At 29.4% G+C, this 15,348-nt stretch overlaps 1 protein-coding gene across 2 annotated transcripts in view; it reads right to left on the bottom strand.

Annotated features, from left to right (window-relative positions):
• Positions 1-15,348, bottom strand: part of LOC143199457 (uncharacterized) — a 231,340-nt gene that overhangs the window by 207,857 nt on the left and 8,135 nt on the right. For both annotated transcript variants that reach the window (XM_076409293.1, XM_076409294.1), the window contains exons 5-7: positions 15,171-15,320; positions 15,020-15,113; positions 14,747-14,911 (exon numbers count right to left, since the gene is read on the bottom strand). In XM_076409293.1, the coding sequence (XP_076265408.1) occupies positions 14,747-14,911; positions 15,020-15,113; positions 15,171-15,320 (409 nt within the window). The remainder of the gene's footprint in view (positions 1-14,746; positions 14,912-15,019; positions 15,114-15,170; positions 15,321-15,348) is intronic.

Raw genomic sequence — 15,348 nt, 5'->3', positions numbered from 1 at the left:
TTGCTGTCACTTCAGCTCAAGTAATAGCAATTGAATGAAAATGTCGGGGATTGTAGAGGAATTTAGGCTAATTCGAATGATGGTATAATCATTTTATACAGCTTTAAGTTTATAAGTTATATAATGAATTTTTTTTAATGAGTGAATTTCTGCTTATAGCATATATGTTAAAACTTGTTTTTCCATATAATCCAAGTTTTTCCAAGTCCAAAACATCCATATTTCTCAAAATGTTCAAGCTTTTTGCTGTCACTTCAGCGCAAGTAATAGCAATTGAATGAAAATGTCGGGGATTGTAGAGGAATTTAGGCTAATTCGAATGATGGTATAATCATTTTATACAGCTTTAAGTTTATAAGTTATATAATGAATTTTTTTTTAATGAGTGAATTTCTGCTTATAGCATATATGTTAAAACTTGTTTTTCCATATAATCCAAGTATTTCCAAGTCCAAAACATCCATATTTCTCAAAATGTTCAAGCTTTTTGCTGTCACTTCAGCTCAAGTAATAGCAATTGAATGAAAATGTCGGGGATTGTAGAGGAATTTAGGCTAATTCGAATGATGGTATAATCATTTTATACAGCTTTAAGTTTATAAGTTATATAATGAATTTTTTTTAATGAGTGAATTTCTGCTTATAGCATATATGTTAAAACTTGTTTTTCCATATAATCCAAGTTTTTCCAAGTCCAAAACATCCATATTTCTCAAAATGTTCAAGCTTTTTGCTGTCACTTCAGCTCAAGTAATAGCAATTGAATGAAAATGTCGGGGATTGTAGAGGAATTTAGGCTAATTCGAATGATGGTATAATCATTTTGTACAGCTTTAAGTTTATAAGTTATATAATGAATTTTTTTTTAATGAGTGAATTTCTGCTTATAGCATATATGTTAAAACTTGTTTTTCCATATAATCCAAGTTTTTCCAAGTCCAAAACATCCATATTTCTCAAAATGTTCAAGCTTTTTGCTGTCACTTCAGCTCAAGTAATAGCAATTGAATGAAAATGTCGGGGATTGTAGAGGAATTTAGGCTAATTCGAATGATGGTATAATCATTTTATACAGCTTTAAGTTTATAAGTTATATAATGAATTTTTTTTTAATGAGTGAATTTCTGCTTATAGCATATATGTTAAAACTTGTTTTTCCATATAATCCAAGTTTTTCCAAGTCCAAAACATCCATATTTCTCAAAATGTTCAAGCTTTTTGCTGTCACTTCAGCTCAAGTAATAGCAATTGAATGAAAATGTCGGGGATTGTAGAGTAATTTAGGCTAATTCGAATGATGGTATAATCATTTTGTACAGCTTTAAGTTTATAAGTTATATAATGAATTTTTTTTTAATGAGTGAATTTCTGCTTATAGCATATATGTTAAAACTTGTTTTTCCATATAATCCAAGTTTTTCCAAGTCCAAAACATCCATATTTCTCAAAATGTTCAAGCTTTTTGCTGTCACTTCAGCTCAAGTAATAGCAATTGAATGAAAATGTCGGGGATTGTAGAGGAATTTAGGCTAATTCGAATGATGGTATAATCATTTTATACAGCTTTAAGTTTATAAGTTATATAATGAATTTTTTTTTAATGAGTGAATTTCTGCTTATAGCATATATGTTAAAACTTGTTTTTCCATATAATCCAAGTTTTTCCAAGTCCAAAACATCCATATTTCTCAAAATGTTCAAGCTTTTTGCTGTCACTTCAGCTCAAGTAATAGCAATTGAATGAAAATGTCGGGGATTGTAGAGGAATTTAGGCTAATTCGAATGATGGTATAATCATTTTATACAGCTTTAAGTTTATAAGTTATATAATGAATTTTTTTTTAATGAGTGAATTTCTGCTTATAGCATATATGTTAAAACTTGTTTTTCCATATAATCCAAGTTTTTCCAAGTCCAAAACATCCATATTTCTCAAAATGTTCAAGCTTTTTGCTGTCACTTCAGCTCAAGTAATAGCAATTGAATGAAAATGTCGGGGATTGTAGAGTAATTTAGGCTAATTCGAATGATGGTATAATCATTTTGTACAGCTTTAAGTTTATAAGTTATATAATGAATTTTTTTTTAATGAGTGAATTTCTGCTTATAGCATATATGTTAAAACTTGTTTTTCCATATAATCCAAGTTTTTCCAAGTCCAAAACATCCATATTTCTCAAAATGTTCAAGCTTTTTGCTGTCACTTCAGCTCAAGTAATAGCAATTGAATGAAAATGTCGGGGATTGTAGAGGAATTTAGGCTAATTCGAATGATGGTATAATCATTTTATACAGCTTTAAGTTTATAAGTTATATAATGAATTTTTTTTTAATGAGTGAATTTCTGCTTATAGCATATATGTTAAAACTTGTTTTTCCATATAATCCAAGTTTTTCCAAGTCCAAAACATCCATATTTCTCAAAATGTTCAAGCTTTTTGCTGTCACTTCAGCTCAAGTAATAGCAATTGAATGAAAATGTCGGGGATTGTAGAGTAATTTAGGCTAATTCGAATGATGGTATAATCATTTTGTACAGCTTTAAGTTTATAAGTTATATAATGAATTTTTTTTTAATGAGTGAATTTCTGCTTATAGCATATATGTTAAAACTTGTTTTTCCATATAATCCAAGTTTTTCCAAGTCCAAAACATCCATATTTCTCAAAATGTTCAAGCTTTTTGCTGTCACTTCAGCTCAAGTAATAGCAATTGAATGAAAATGTCGGGGATTGTAGAGGAATTTAGGCTAATTCGAATGATGGTATAATCATTTTGTACAGCTTTAAGTTTATAAGTTATATAATGAATTTTTTTTTAATGAGTGAATTTCTGCTTATAGCATATATGTTAAAACTTGTTTTTCCATATAATCCAAGTTTTTCCAAGTCCAAAACATCCATATTTCTCAAAATGTTCAAGCTTTTTGCTGTCACTTCAGCTCAAGTAATAGCAATTGAATGAAAATGTCGGGGATTGTAGAGGAATTTAGGCTAATTCGAATGATGGTATAATCATTTTATACAGCTTTAAGTTTATAAGTTATATAATGAATTTTTTTTTAATGAGTGAATTTCTGCTTATAGCATATATGTTAAAACTTGTTTTTCCATATAATCCAAGTTTTTCCAAGTCCAAAACATCCATATTTCTCAAAATGTTCAAGCTTTTTGCTGTCACTTCAGCTCAAGTAATAGCAATTGAATGAAAATGTCGGGGATTGTAGAGGAATTTAGGCTAATTCGAATGATGGTATAATCATTTTATACAGCTTTAAGTTTATAAGTTATATAATGAATTTTTTTTAATGAGTGAATTTCTGCTTATAGCATATATGTTAAAACTTGTTTTTCCATATAATCCAAGTTTTTCCAAGTCCAAAACATCCATATTTCTCAAAATGTTCAAGCTTTTTGCTGTCACTTCAGCTCAAGTAATAGCAATTGAATGAAAATGTCGGGGATTGTAGAGGAATTTAGGCTAATTCGAATGATGGTATAATCATTTTGTACAGCTTTAAGTTTATAAGTTATATAATGAATTTTTTTTTAATGAGTGAATTTCTGCTTATAGCATATATGTTAAAACTTGTTTTTCCATATAATCCAAGTTTTTCCAAGTCCAAAACATCCATATTTCTCAAAATGTTCAAGCTTTTTGCTGTCACTTCAGCTCAAGTAATAGCAATTGAATGAAAATGTCGGGGATTGTAGAGTAATTTAGGCTAATTCGAATGATGGTATAATCATTTTGTACAGCTTTAAGTTTATAAGTTATATAATGAATTTTTTTTTAATGAGTGAATTTCTGCTTATAGCATATATGTTAAAACTTGTTTTTCCATATAATCCAAGTTTTTCCAAGTCCAAAACATCCATATTTCTCAAAATGTTCAAGCTTTTTGCTGTCACTTCAGCTCAAGTAATAGCAATTGAATGAAAATGTCGGGGATTGTAGAGGAATTTAGGCTAATTCGAATGATGGTATAATCATTTTATACAGCTTTAAGTTTATAAGTTATATAATGAATTTTTTTTTAATGAGTGAATTTCTGCTTATAGCATATATGTTAAAACTTGTTTTTCCATATAATCCAAGTTTTTCCAAGTCCAAAACATCCATATTTCTCAAAATGTTCAAGCTTTTTGCTGTCACTTCAGCTCAAGTAATAGCAATTGAATGAAAATGTCGGGGATTGTAGAGTAATTTAGGCTAATTCGAATGATGGTATAATCATTTTGTACAGCTTTAAGTTTATAAGTTATATAATGAATTTTTTTTTAATGAGTGAATTTCTGCTTATAGCATATATGTTAAAACTTGTTTTTCCATATAATCCAAGTTTTTCCAAGTCCAAAACATCCATATTTCTCAAAATGTTCAAGCTTTTTGCTGTCACTTCAGCTCAAGTAATAGCAATTGAATGAAAATGTCGGGGATTGTAGAGGAATTTAGGCTAATTCGAATGATGGTATAATCATTTTATACAGCTTTAAGTTTATAAGTTATATAATGAATTTTTTTTTAATGAGTGAATTTCTGCTTATAGCATATATGTTAAAACTTGTTTTTCCATATAATCCAAGTTTTTCCAAGTCCAAAACATCCATATTTCTCAAAATGTTCAAGCTTTTTGCTGTCACTTCAGTTCAAGTAATAGCAATTGAATGAAAATGTCGGGGATTGTAGAGGAATTTAGGCTAATTCGAATGATGGTATAATCATTTTGTACAGCTTTAAGTTTATAAGTTATATAATGAATTTTTTTTTAATGAGTGAATTTCTGCTTATAGCGTATATGTTAAAACTTGTTTTTCCATATAATCCAAGTTTTTCCAAGTCCAAAACATCCATATTTCTCAAAATGTTCAAGCTTTTTGCTGTCACTTCAGCTCAAGTAACAGCAATTGAATGAAAATGTCGGGGATTGTAGAGGAATTTAGGCTAATTCGAATGATGGTATAATCATTTTGTACAGCTTTAAGTTTATAAGTTATATAATGAATTTTTTTTTAATGAGTGAATTTCTGCTTATAGCATATATGTTAAAACTTGTTTTTCCATATAATCCAAGTTTTTCCAAGTCCAAAACATCCATATTTCTCAAAATGTTCAAGCTTTTTGCTGTCACTTCAGCTCAAGTAATAGCAATTGAATGAAAATGTCGGGGATTGTAGAGGAATTTAGGCTAATTCGAATGATGGTATAATCATTTTATACAGCTTTAAGTTTATAAGTTATATAATGAATTTTTTTTTAATGAGTGAATTTCTGCTTATAGCATATATGTTAAAACTTGTTTTTCCATATAATCCAAGTTTTTCCAAGTCCAAAACATCCATATTTCTCAAAATGTTCAAGCTTTTTGCTGTCACTTCAGCTCAAGTAATAGCAATTGAATGAAAATGTCGGGGATTGTAGAGGAATTTAGGCTAATTCGAATGATGGTATAATCATTTTGTACAGCTTTAAGTTTATAAGTTATATAATGAATTTTTTTTTAATGAGTGAATTTCTGCTTATAGCATATATGTTAAAACTTGTTTTTCCATATAATCCAAGTTTTTCCAAGTCCAAAACATCCATATTTCTCAAAATGTTCAAGCTTTTTGCTGTCACTTCAGCTCAAGTAATAGCAATTGAATGAAAATGTCGGGGATTGTAGAGGAATTTAGGCTAATTCGAATGATGGTATAATCATTTTGTACAGCTTTAAGTTTATAAGTTATATAATGAATTTTTTTTTAATGAGTGAATTTCTGCTTATAGCATATATGTTAAAACTTGTTTTTCCATATAATCCAAGTTTTTCCAAGTCCAAAACATCCATATTTCTCAAAATGTTCAAGCTTTTTGCTGTCACTTCAGCTCAAGTAATAGCAATTGAATGAAAATGTCGGGGATTGTAGAGGAATTTAGGCTAATTCGAATGATGGTATAATCATTTTATACAGCTTTAAGTTTATAAGTTATATAATGAATTTTTTTTTAATGAGTGAATTTCTGCTTATAGCATATATGTTAAAACTTGTTTTTCCATATAATCCAAGTTTTTCCAAGTCCAAAACATCCATATTTCTCAAAATGTTCAAGCTTTTTGCTGTCACTTCAGCTCAAGTAATAGCAATTGAATGAAAATGTCGGGGATTGTAGAGGAATTTAGGCTAATTCGAATGATGGTATAATCATTTTGTACAGCTTTAAGTTTATAAGTTATATAATGAATTTTTTTTTTAAATGAGTGAATTTCTGCTTATAGCATATATGTTAAAACTTGTTTTTCCATATAATCCAAGTTTTTCCAAGTCCAAAACATCCATATTTCTCAAAATGTTCAAGCTTTTTGCTGTCACTTCAGCTCAAGTAATAGCAATTGAATGAAAATGTCGGGGATTGTAGAGGAATTTAGGCTAATTCGAATGATGGTATAATCATTTTATACAGCTTTAAGTTTATAAGTTATATAATGAATTTTTTTTTAATGAGTGAATTTCTGCTTATAGCATATATGTTAAAACTTGTTTTTCCATATAATCCAAGTTTTTCCAAGTCCAAAACATCCATATTTCTCAAAATGTTCAAGCTTTTTGCTGTCACTTCAGCTCAAGTAATAGCAATTGAATGAAAATGTCGGGGATTGTAGAGGAATTTAGGCTAATTCGAATGATGGTATAATCATTTTGTACAGCTTTAAGTTTATAAGTTATATAATGAATTTTTTTTTAATGAGTGAATTTCTGCTTATAGCATATATGTTAAAACTTGTTTTTCCATATAATCCAAGTTTTTCCAAGTCCAAAACATCCATATTTCTCAAAATGTTCAAGCTTTTTGCTGTCACTTCAGCTCAAGTAATAGCAATTGAATGAAAATGTCGGGGATTGTAGAGTAATTTAGGCTAATTCGAATGATGGTATAATCATTTTGTACAGCTTTAAGTTTATAAGTTATATAATGAATTTTTTTTTAATGAGTGAATTTCTGCTTATAGCATATATGTTAAAACTTGTTTTTCCATATAATCCAAGTTTTTCCAAGTCCAAAACATCCATATTTCTCAAAATGTTCAAGCTTTTTGCTGTCACTTCAGCTCAAGTAATAGCAATTGAATGAAAATGTCGGGGATTGTAGAGGAATTTAGGCTAATTCGAATGATGGTATAATCATTTTGTACAGCTTTAAGTTTATAAGTTATATAATGAATTTTTTTTTAATGAGTGAATTTCTGCTTATAGCATATATGTTAAAACTTGTTTTTCCATATAATCCAAGTTTTTCCAAGTCCAAAACATCCATATTTCTCAAAATGTTCAAGCTTTTTGCTGTCACTTCAGCTCAAGTAATAGCAATTGAATGAAAATGTCGGGGATTGTAGAGGAATTTAGGCTAATTCGAATGATGGTATAATCATTTTGTACAGCTTTAAGTTTATAAGTTATATAATGAATTTTTTTTTAATGAGTGAATTTCTGCTTATAGCATATATGTTAAAACTTGTTTTTCCATATAATCCAAGTTTTTCCAAGTCCAAAACATCCATATTTCTCAAAATGTTCAAGCTTTTTGCTGTCACTTCAGCTCAAGTAATAGCAATTGAATGAAAATGTCGGGGATTGTAGAGTAATTTAGGCTAATTCGAATGATGGTATAATCATTTTGTACAGCTTTAAGTTTATAAGTTATATAATGAATTTTTTTTTAATGAGTGAATTTCTGCTTATAGCATATATGTTAAAACTTGTTTTTCCATATAATCCAAGTTTTTCCAAGTCCAAAACATCCATATTTCTCAAAATGTTCAAGCTTTTTGCTGTCACTTCAGCTCAAGTAATAGCAATTGAATGAAAATGTCGGGGATTGTAGAGGAATTTAGGCTAATTCGAATGATGGTATAATCATTTTGTACAGCTTTAAGTTTATAAGTTATATAATGAATTTTTTTTTAATGAGTGAATTTCTGCTTATAGCATATATGTTAAAACTTGTTTTTCCATATAATCCAAGTTTTTCCAAGTCCAAAACATCCATATTTCTCAAAATGTTCAAGCTTTTTGCTGTCACTTCAGCTCAAGTAATAGCAATTGAATGAAAATGTCGGGGATTGTAGAGGAATTTAGGCTAATTCGAATGATGGTATAATCATTTTGTACAGCTTTAAGTTTATAAGTTATATAATGAATTTTTTTTTAATGAGTGAATTTCTGCTTATAGCATATATGTTAAAACTTGTTTTTCCATATAATCCAAGTTTTTCCAAGTCCAAAACATCCATATTTCTCAAAATGTTCAAGCTTTTTGCTGTCACTTCAGCTCAAGTAATAGCAATTGAATGAAAATGTCGGGGATTGTAGAGGAATTTAGGCTAATTCGAATGATGGTATAATCATTTTGTACAGCTTTAAGTTTATAAGTTATATAATGAATTTTTTTTTAATGAGTGAATTTCTGCTTATAGCATATATGTTAAAACTTGTTTTTCCATATAATCCAAGTTTTTCCAAGTCCAAAACATCCATATTTCTCAAAATGTTCAAGCTTTTTGCTGTCACTTCAGCTCAAGTAATAGCAATTGAATGAAAATGTCGGGGATTGTAGAGGAATTTAGGCTAATTCGAATGATGGTATAATCATTTTGTACAGCTTTAAGTTTATAAGTTATATAATGAATTTTTTTTTAATGAGTGAATTTCTGCTTATAGCATATATGTTAAAACTTGTTTTTCCATATAATCCAAGTTTTTCCAAGTCCAAAACATCCATATTTCTCAAAATGTTCAAGCTTTTTGCTGTCACTTCAGCTCAAGTAATAGCAATTGAATGAAAATGTCGGGGATTGTAGAGGAATTTAGGCTAATTCGAATGATGGTATAATCATTTTGTACAGCTTTAAGTTTATAAGTTATATAATGAATTTTTTTTTAATGAGTGAATTTCTGCTTATAGCATATATGTTAAAACTTGTTTTTCCATATAATCCAAGTTTTTCCAAGTCCAAAACATCCATATTTCTCAAAATGTTCAAGCTTTTTGCTGTCACTTCAGCTCAAGTAATAGCAATTGAATGAAAATGTCGGGGATTGTAGAGGAATTTAGGCTAATTCGAATGATGGTATAATCATTTTGTACAGCTTTAAGTTTATAAGTTATATAATGAATTTTTTTTTAATGAGTGAATTTCTGCTTATAGCATATATGTTAAAACTTGTTTTTCCATATAATCCAAGTTTTTCCAAGTCCAAAACATCCATATTTCTCAAAATGTTCAAGCTTTTTGCTGTCACTTCAGCTCAAGTAATAGCAATTGAATGAAAATGTCGGGGATTGTAGAGTAATTTAGGCTAATTCGAATGATGGTATAATCATTTTGTACAGCTTTAAGTTTATAAGTTATATAATGAATTTTTTTTTAATGAGTGAATTTCTGCTTATAGCATATATGTTAAAACTTGTTTTTCCATATAATCCAAGTTTTTCCAAGTCCAAAACATCCATATTTCTCAAAATGTTCAAGCTTTTTGCTGTCACTTCAGCTCAAGTAATAGCAATTGAATGAAAATGTCGGGGATTGTAGAGGAATTTAGGCTAATTCGAATGATGGTATAATCATTTTGTACAGCTTTAAGTTTATAAGTTATATAATGAATTTTTTTTTAATGAGTGAATTTCTGCTTATAGCATATATGTTAAAACTTGTTTTTCCATATAATCCAAGTTTTTCCAAGTCCAAAACATCCATATTTCTCAAAATGTTCAAGCTTTTTGCTGTCACTTCAGCTCAAGTAATAGCAATTGAATGAAAATGTCGGGGATTGTAGAGGAATTTAGGCTAATTCGAATGATGGTATAATCATTTTGTACAGCTTTAAGTTTATAAGTTATATAATGAATTTTTTTTTAATGAGTGAATTTCTGCTTATAGCATATATGTTAAAACTTGTTTTTCCATATAATCCAAGTTTTTCCAAGTCCAAAACATCCATATTTCTCAAAATGTTCAAGCTTTTTGCTGTCACTTCAGCTCAAGTAATAGCAATTGAATGAAAATGTCGGGGATTGTAGAGTAATTTAGGCTAATTCGAATGATGGTATAATCATTTTGTACAGCTTTAAGTTTATAAGTTATATAATGAATTTTTTTTTAATGAGTGAATTTCTGCTTATAGCATATATGTTAAAACTTGTTTTTCCATATAATCCAAGTTTTTCCAAGTCCAAAACATCCATATTTCTCAAAATGTTCAAGCTTTTTGCTGTCACTTCAGCTCAAGTAATAGCAATTGAATGAAAATGTCGGGGATTGTAGAGGAATTTAGGCTAATTCGAATGATGGTATAATCATTTTGTACAGCTTTAAGTTTATAAGTTATATAATGAATTTTTTTTAATGAGTGAATTTCTGCTTATAGCATATATGTTAAAACTTGTTTTTCCATATAATCCAAGTTTTTCCAAGTCCAAAACATCCATATTTCTCAAAATGTTCAAGCTTTTTGCTGTCACTTCAGCTCAAGTAATAGCAATTGAATGAAAATGTCGGGGATTGTAGAGGAATTTAGGCTAATTCGAATGATGGTATAATCATTTTGTACAGCTTTAAGTTTATAAGTTATATAATGAATTTTTTTTTAATGAGTGAATTTCTGCTTATAGCATATATGTTAAAACTTGTTTTTCCATATAATCCAAGTTTTTCCAAGTCCAAAACATCCATATTTCTCAAAATGTTCAAGCTTTTTGCTGTCACTTCAGCTCAAGTAATAGCAATTGAATGAAAATGTCGGGGATTGTAGAGGAATTTAGGCTAATTCGAATGATGGTATAATCATTTTGTACAGCTTTAAGTTTATAAGTTATATAATGAATTTTTTTTAATGAGTGAATTTCTGCTTATAGCATATATGTTAAAACTTGTTTTTCCATATAATCCAAGTTTTTCCAAGTCCAAAACATCCATATTTCTCAAAATGTTCAAGCTTTTTGCTGTCACTTCAGCTCAAGTAATAGCAATTGAATGAAAATGTCGGGGATTGTAGAGGAATTTAGGCTAATTCGAATGATGGTATAATCATTTTGTACAGCTTTAAGTTTATAAGTTATATAATGAATTTTTTTTTAATGAGTGAATTTCTGCTTATAGCATATATGTTAAAACTTGTTTTTCCATATAATCCAAGTTTTTCCAAGTCCAAAACATCCATATTTCTCAAAATGTTCAAGCTTTTTGCTGTCACTTCAGCTCAAGTAATAGCAATTGAATGAAAATGTCGGGGATTGTAGAGGAATTTAGACTAATTCGAATGATGGTATAATCATTTTATACAGCTTTAAGTTTATAAGTTATATAATGAATTTTTTTTTAATGAGTGAATTTCTGCTTATAGCATATATGTTAAAACTTGTTTTTCCATATAATCCAAGTTTTTCCAAGTCCAAAACATCCATATTTCTCAAAATGTTCAAGCTTTTTGCTGTCACTTCAGCTCAAGTAATAGCAATTGAATGAAAATGTCGGGGATTGTAGAGGAATTTAGGCTAATTCGAATGATGGTATAATCATTTTATACAGCTTTAAGTTTATAAGTTATATAATGAATTTTTTTTTAATGAGTGAATTTCTGCTTATAGCATATATGTTAAAACTTGTTTTTCCATATAATCCAAGTTTTTCCAAGTCCAAAACATCCATATTTCTCAAAATGTTCAAGCTTTTTGCTGTCACTTCAGCTCAAGTAATAGCAATTGAATGAAAATGTCGGGGATTGTAGAGGAATTTAGGCTAATTCGAATGATGGTATAATCATTTTGTACAGCTTTAAGTTTATAAGTTATATAATGAATTTTTTTTTAATGAGTGAATTTCTGCTTATAGCATATATGTTAAAACTTGTTTTTCCATATAATCCAAGTTTTTCCAAGTCCAAAACATCCATATTTCTCAAAATGTTCAAGCTTTTTGCTGTCACTTCAGCTCAAGTAATAGCAATTGAATGAAAATGTCGGGGATTGTAGAGGAATTTAGGCTAATTCGAATGATGGTATAATCATTTTGTACAGCTTTAAGTTTATAAGTTATATAATGAATTTTTTTTTAATGAGTGAATTTCTGCTTATAGCATATATGTTAAAACTTGTTTTTCCATATAATCCAAGTTTTTCCAAGTCCAAAACATCCATATTTCTCAAAATGTTCAAGCTTTTTGCTGTCACTTCAGCTCAAGTAATAGCAATTGAATGAAAATGTCGGGGATTGTAGAGGAATTTAGGCTAATTCGAATGATGGTATAATCATTTTATACAGCTTTAAGTTTATAAGTTATATAATGAATTTTTTTTTAATGAGTGAATTTCTGCTTATAGCATATATGTTAAAACTTGTTTTTCCATATAATCCAAGTTTTTCCAAGTCCAAAACATCCATATTTCTCAAAATGTTCAAGCTTTTTGCTGTCACTTCAGTTCAAGTAATAGCAATTGAATGAAAATGTCGGGGATTGTAGAGGAATTTAGGCTAATTCGAATGATGGTATAATCATTTTGTACAGCTTTAAGTTTATAAGTTATATAATGAATTTTTTTTTAATGAGTGAATTTCTGCTTATAGCATATATGTTAAAACTTGTTTTTCCATATAATCCAAGTTTTTCCAAGTCCAAAACATCCATATTTCTCAAAATGTTCAAGCTTTTTGCTGTCACTTCAGCTCAAGTAATAGCAATTGAATGAAAATGTCGGGGATTGTAGAGGAATTTAGGCTAATTCGAATGATGGTATAATCATTTTGTACAGCTTTAAGTTTATAAGTTATATAATGAATTTTTTTTTAATGAGTGAATTTCTGCTTATAGCATATATGTTAAAACTTGTTTTTCCATATAATCCAAGTTTTTCCAAGTCCAAAACATCCATATTTCTCAAAATGTTCAAGCTTTTTGCTGTCACTTCAGCTCAAGTAATAGCAATTGAATGAAAATGTCGGGGATTGTAGAGGAATTTAGGCTAATTCGAATGATGGTATAATCATTTTGTACAGCTTTAAGTTTATAAGTTATATAATGAATTTTTTTTTAATGAGTGAATTTCTGCTTATAGCATATATGTTAAAACTTGTTTTTCCATATAATCCAAGTTTTTCCAAGTCCAAAACATCCATATTTCTCAAAATGTTCAAGCTTTTTGCTGTCACTTCAGTTCAAGTAATAGCAATTGAATGAAAATGTCGTGGATTGTAAATGAATTTAGGCTAATTCGAATGATGGTATAATCATTTTATACAGCTTTAAGTTTATAAGTTATATAATGATTTTTTTTAAATGAGTGAATTTCTGTTCATATCATATATGTTAAAACTTGCTTTTCCATATAATATAGTAATGAAAATTTGATATTTTTGACTATTTTCAAATTTCCTGCTGCCATTTCTGTTTTTTTTTTATTCGTTTCACCTCAAAATACATACATTTGCAGACGTCGCCTTTATATATATATATATATATATATATATATATATATATATATATATATATATATATATAAAATCGCAAGTATCGAATAAAACACTAGATAGACTAACGAGTAAGAACTTCATTGATAAACCATCACGAGATCCACCCATACTGTTCTTTTTTTTTTTAAATATTATTCCTAACAGAGGTGACTAGACAGTATGGGGTGTATATACGACCCTCATTAAACGAGGGCGCGTTTAATATACAAGTTGGGGTCACGACATGGATGCCCATCCCTTGCAGGTATATTCCCTGCTGAGCGATCGTTCGCAGCAGGAACGCCAAACACGAAACCGATACGTACATGTCTTTTTTCATCAACCAACAGACATATAGAGACTTTTTTGTACAGTACACGTCACACGATGCAAAAAAATTACGCAAAATTACATTCTACTGATTCAGGTAACTATGTCTAATTATAACATATTAAAGGATATGTTAAATCTCTTAATTAATTAAATTCTCTTTGATAGGAAACACTTAAAATATTACCAAAAAAAAATACTCAAAATTAAAATTTTATCTTCGTACGTTATCCACCAGAATTAATGTGTATTGTTATAACACCAAAGGCATAATAAAAGTCACACTACTAGCATCTATGGCCCTACATCGGAACCATCCTAGCGTGTCATTTGCTGGTATAGAGCTCTACGAATTCTGAAGAAAACTGTTTTATTTCTAGGTACGTGGCTGGCGCCACCTATCGAAATCATTGAAAATTAATGTTAGTAGCCCACTCTAACAATAATACATAAAATTATGTAGGGAACGACAAGACTCCAGGCCACCATAAATACATCCCCGCTGGATTCTAAGGTTGGCAACGCTAAATGATTGGCACTTCCTGATATAAACGATCAACACGACGACATGTAGGTTTTATTCAATCAGTATTTGTTTGTTACCATACAGTCTCCTACAACAAAATAGTAGTGACTGTTGGAACAAACAAACAAATCAATACACACAAGCAACAAACGAACTTTCCTGTATTTATTACCGTGGCGCCATCTAACAAGAAACCATGAAACTTGTTTAAAGATTAAAAATGAGTATTGAAAAAGTCACCATTTCATAAAAACAGTATTTACATTGGTCTTTTTATATAAATAAAAAATCATATAAAATACAAAAATAGCGAATCATGATTTCATGATGCATGAGTAATGAATAGGAGGTGTCCTTTTTGTGGCGATTTTCGATTTTCTTTGGTCAGTGAAATTCAATAAACTCACCTGGATTTTCGGCAACCAAATAATAAACTTCCTGGGCAGCCCGGTCCTCGCTTACGACGTCCCATAATCCATCACAGGCCAAAATCAGAAAGTCTTCGCCGCCATCGAGGGGAATCTCCCTAACATCAGGAATCGCTGTCACGTGAGGTTTATAGTAACCATCACCTTTAAAGGAAAAACATAACTTAACCCAACGCATTCGCCATAATAAAATTAAAATACCTCCACCAAAATTATCGGTGGAAATCGAACACATAAAAAGCAAAGATTTACCTATAGCTCTGGACACAGCCAACTGACCATTAACTCTCCAAGTCCCCCAAAAAAGAACACAACCACCTGCTCTCTCTATTCTTTCTCGTTCATCCTGATAACAAACACAACAATTAACTGTCATAAGCGGATTTCGAGTAAACATACTTACCTCTCTGCACGGTTTGTGCGGATTGACACATTGAAGAATTTTACCCTGATTAACGACAATTGCTTGTGAGTCGCCCACCCAAGCTATGTACAGCGATTTTTCCTTTGGACGTAATAAAGCAACTACGGCAGTAGTACCACTACTGAAGTTCTGAAAAAATTGTATTAAAAGAATGGTG

This window comes from Rhynchophorus ferrugineus, unplaced genomic scaffold (assembly GCF_030347505.1).
Source record: "Rhynchophorus ferrugineus isolate W39M unplaced genomic scaffold, kcgeb_rfMv2 rfM7, whole genome shotgun sequence".
Taxonomy (NCBI): Eukaryota; Metazoa; Arthropoda; class Insecta; order Coleoptera; family Curculionidae; genus Rhynchophorus; species Rhynchophorus ferrugineus.
The sequence above is the reverse complement of the archived record's forward strand: the minus strand, read 5'-3'. Positions and strand labels throughout refer to the sequence as shown.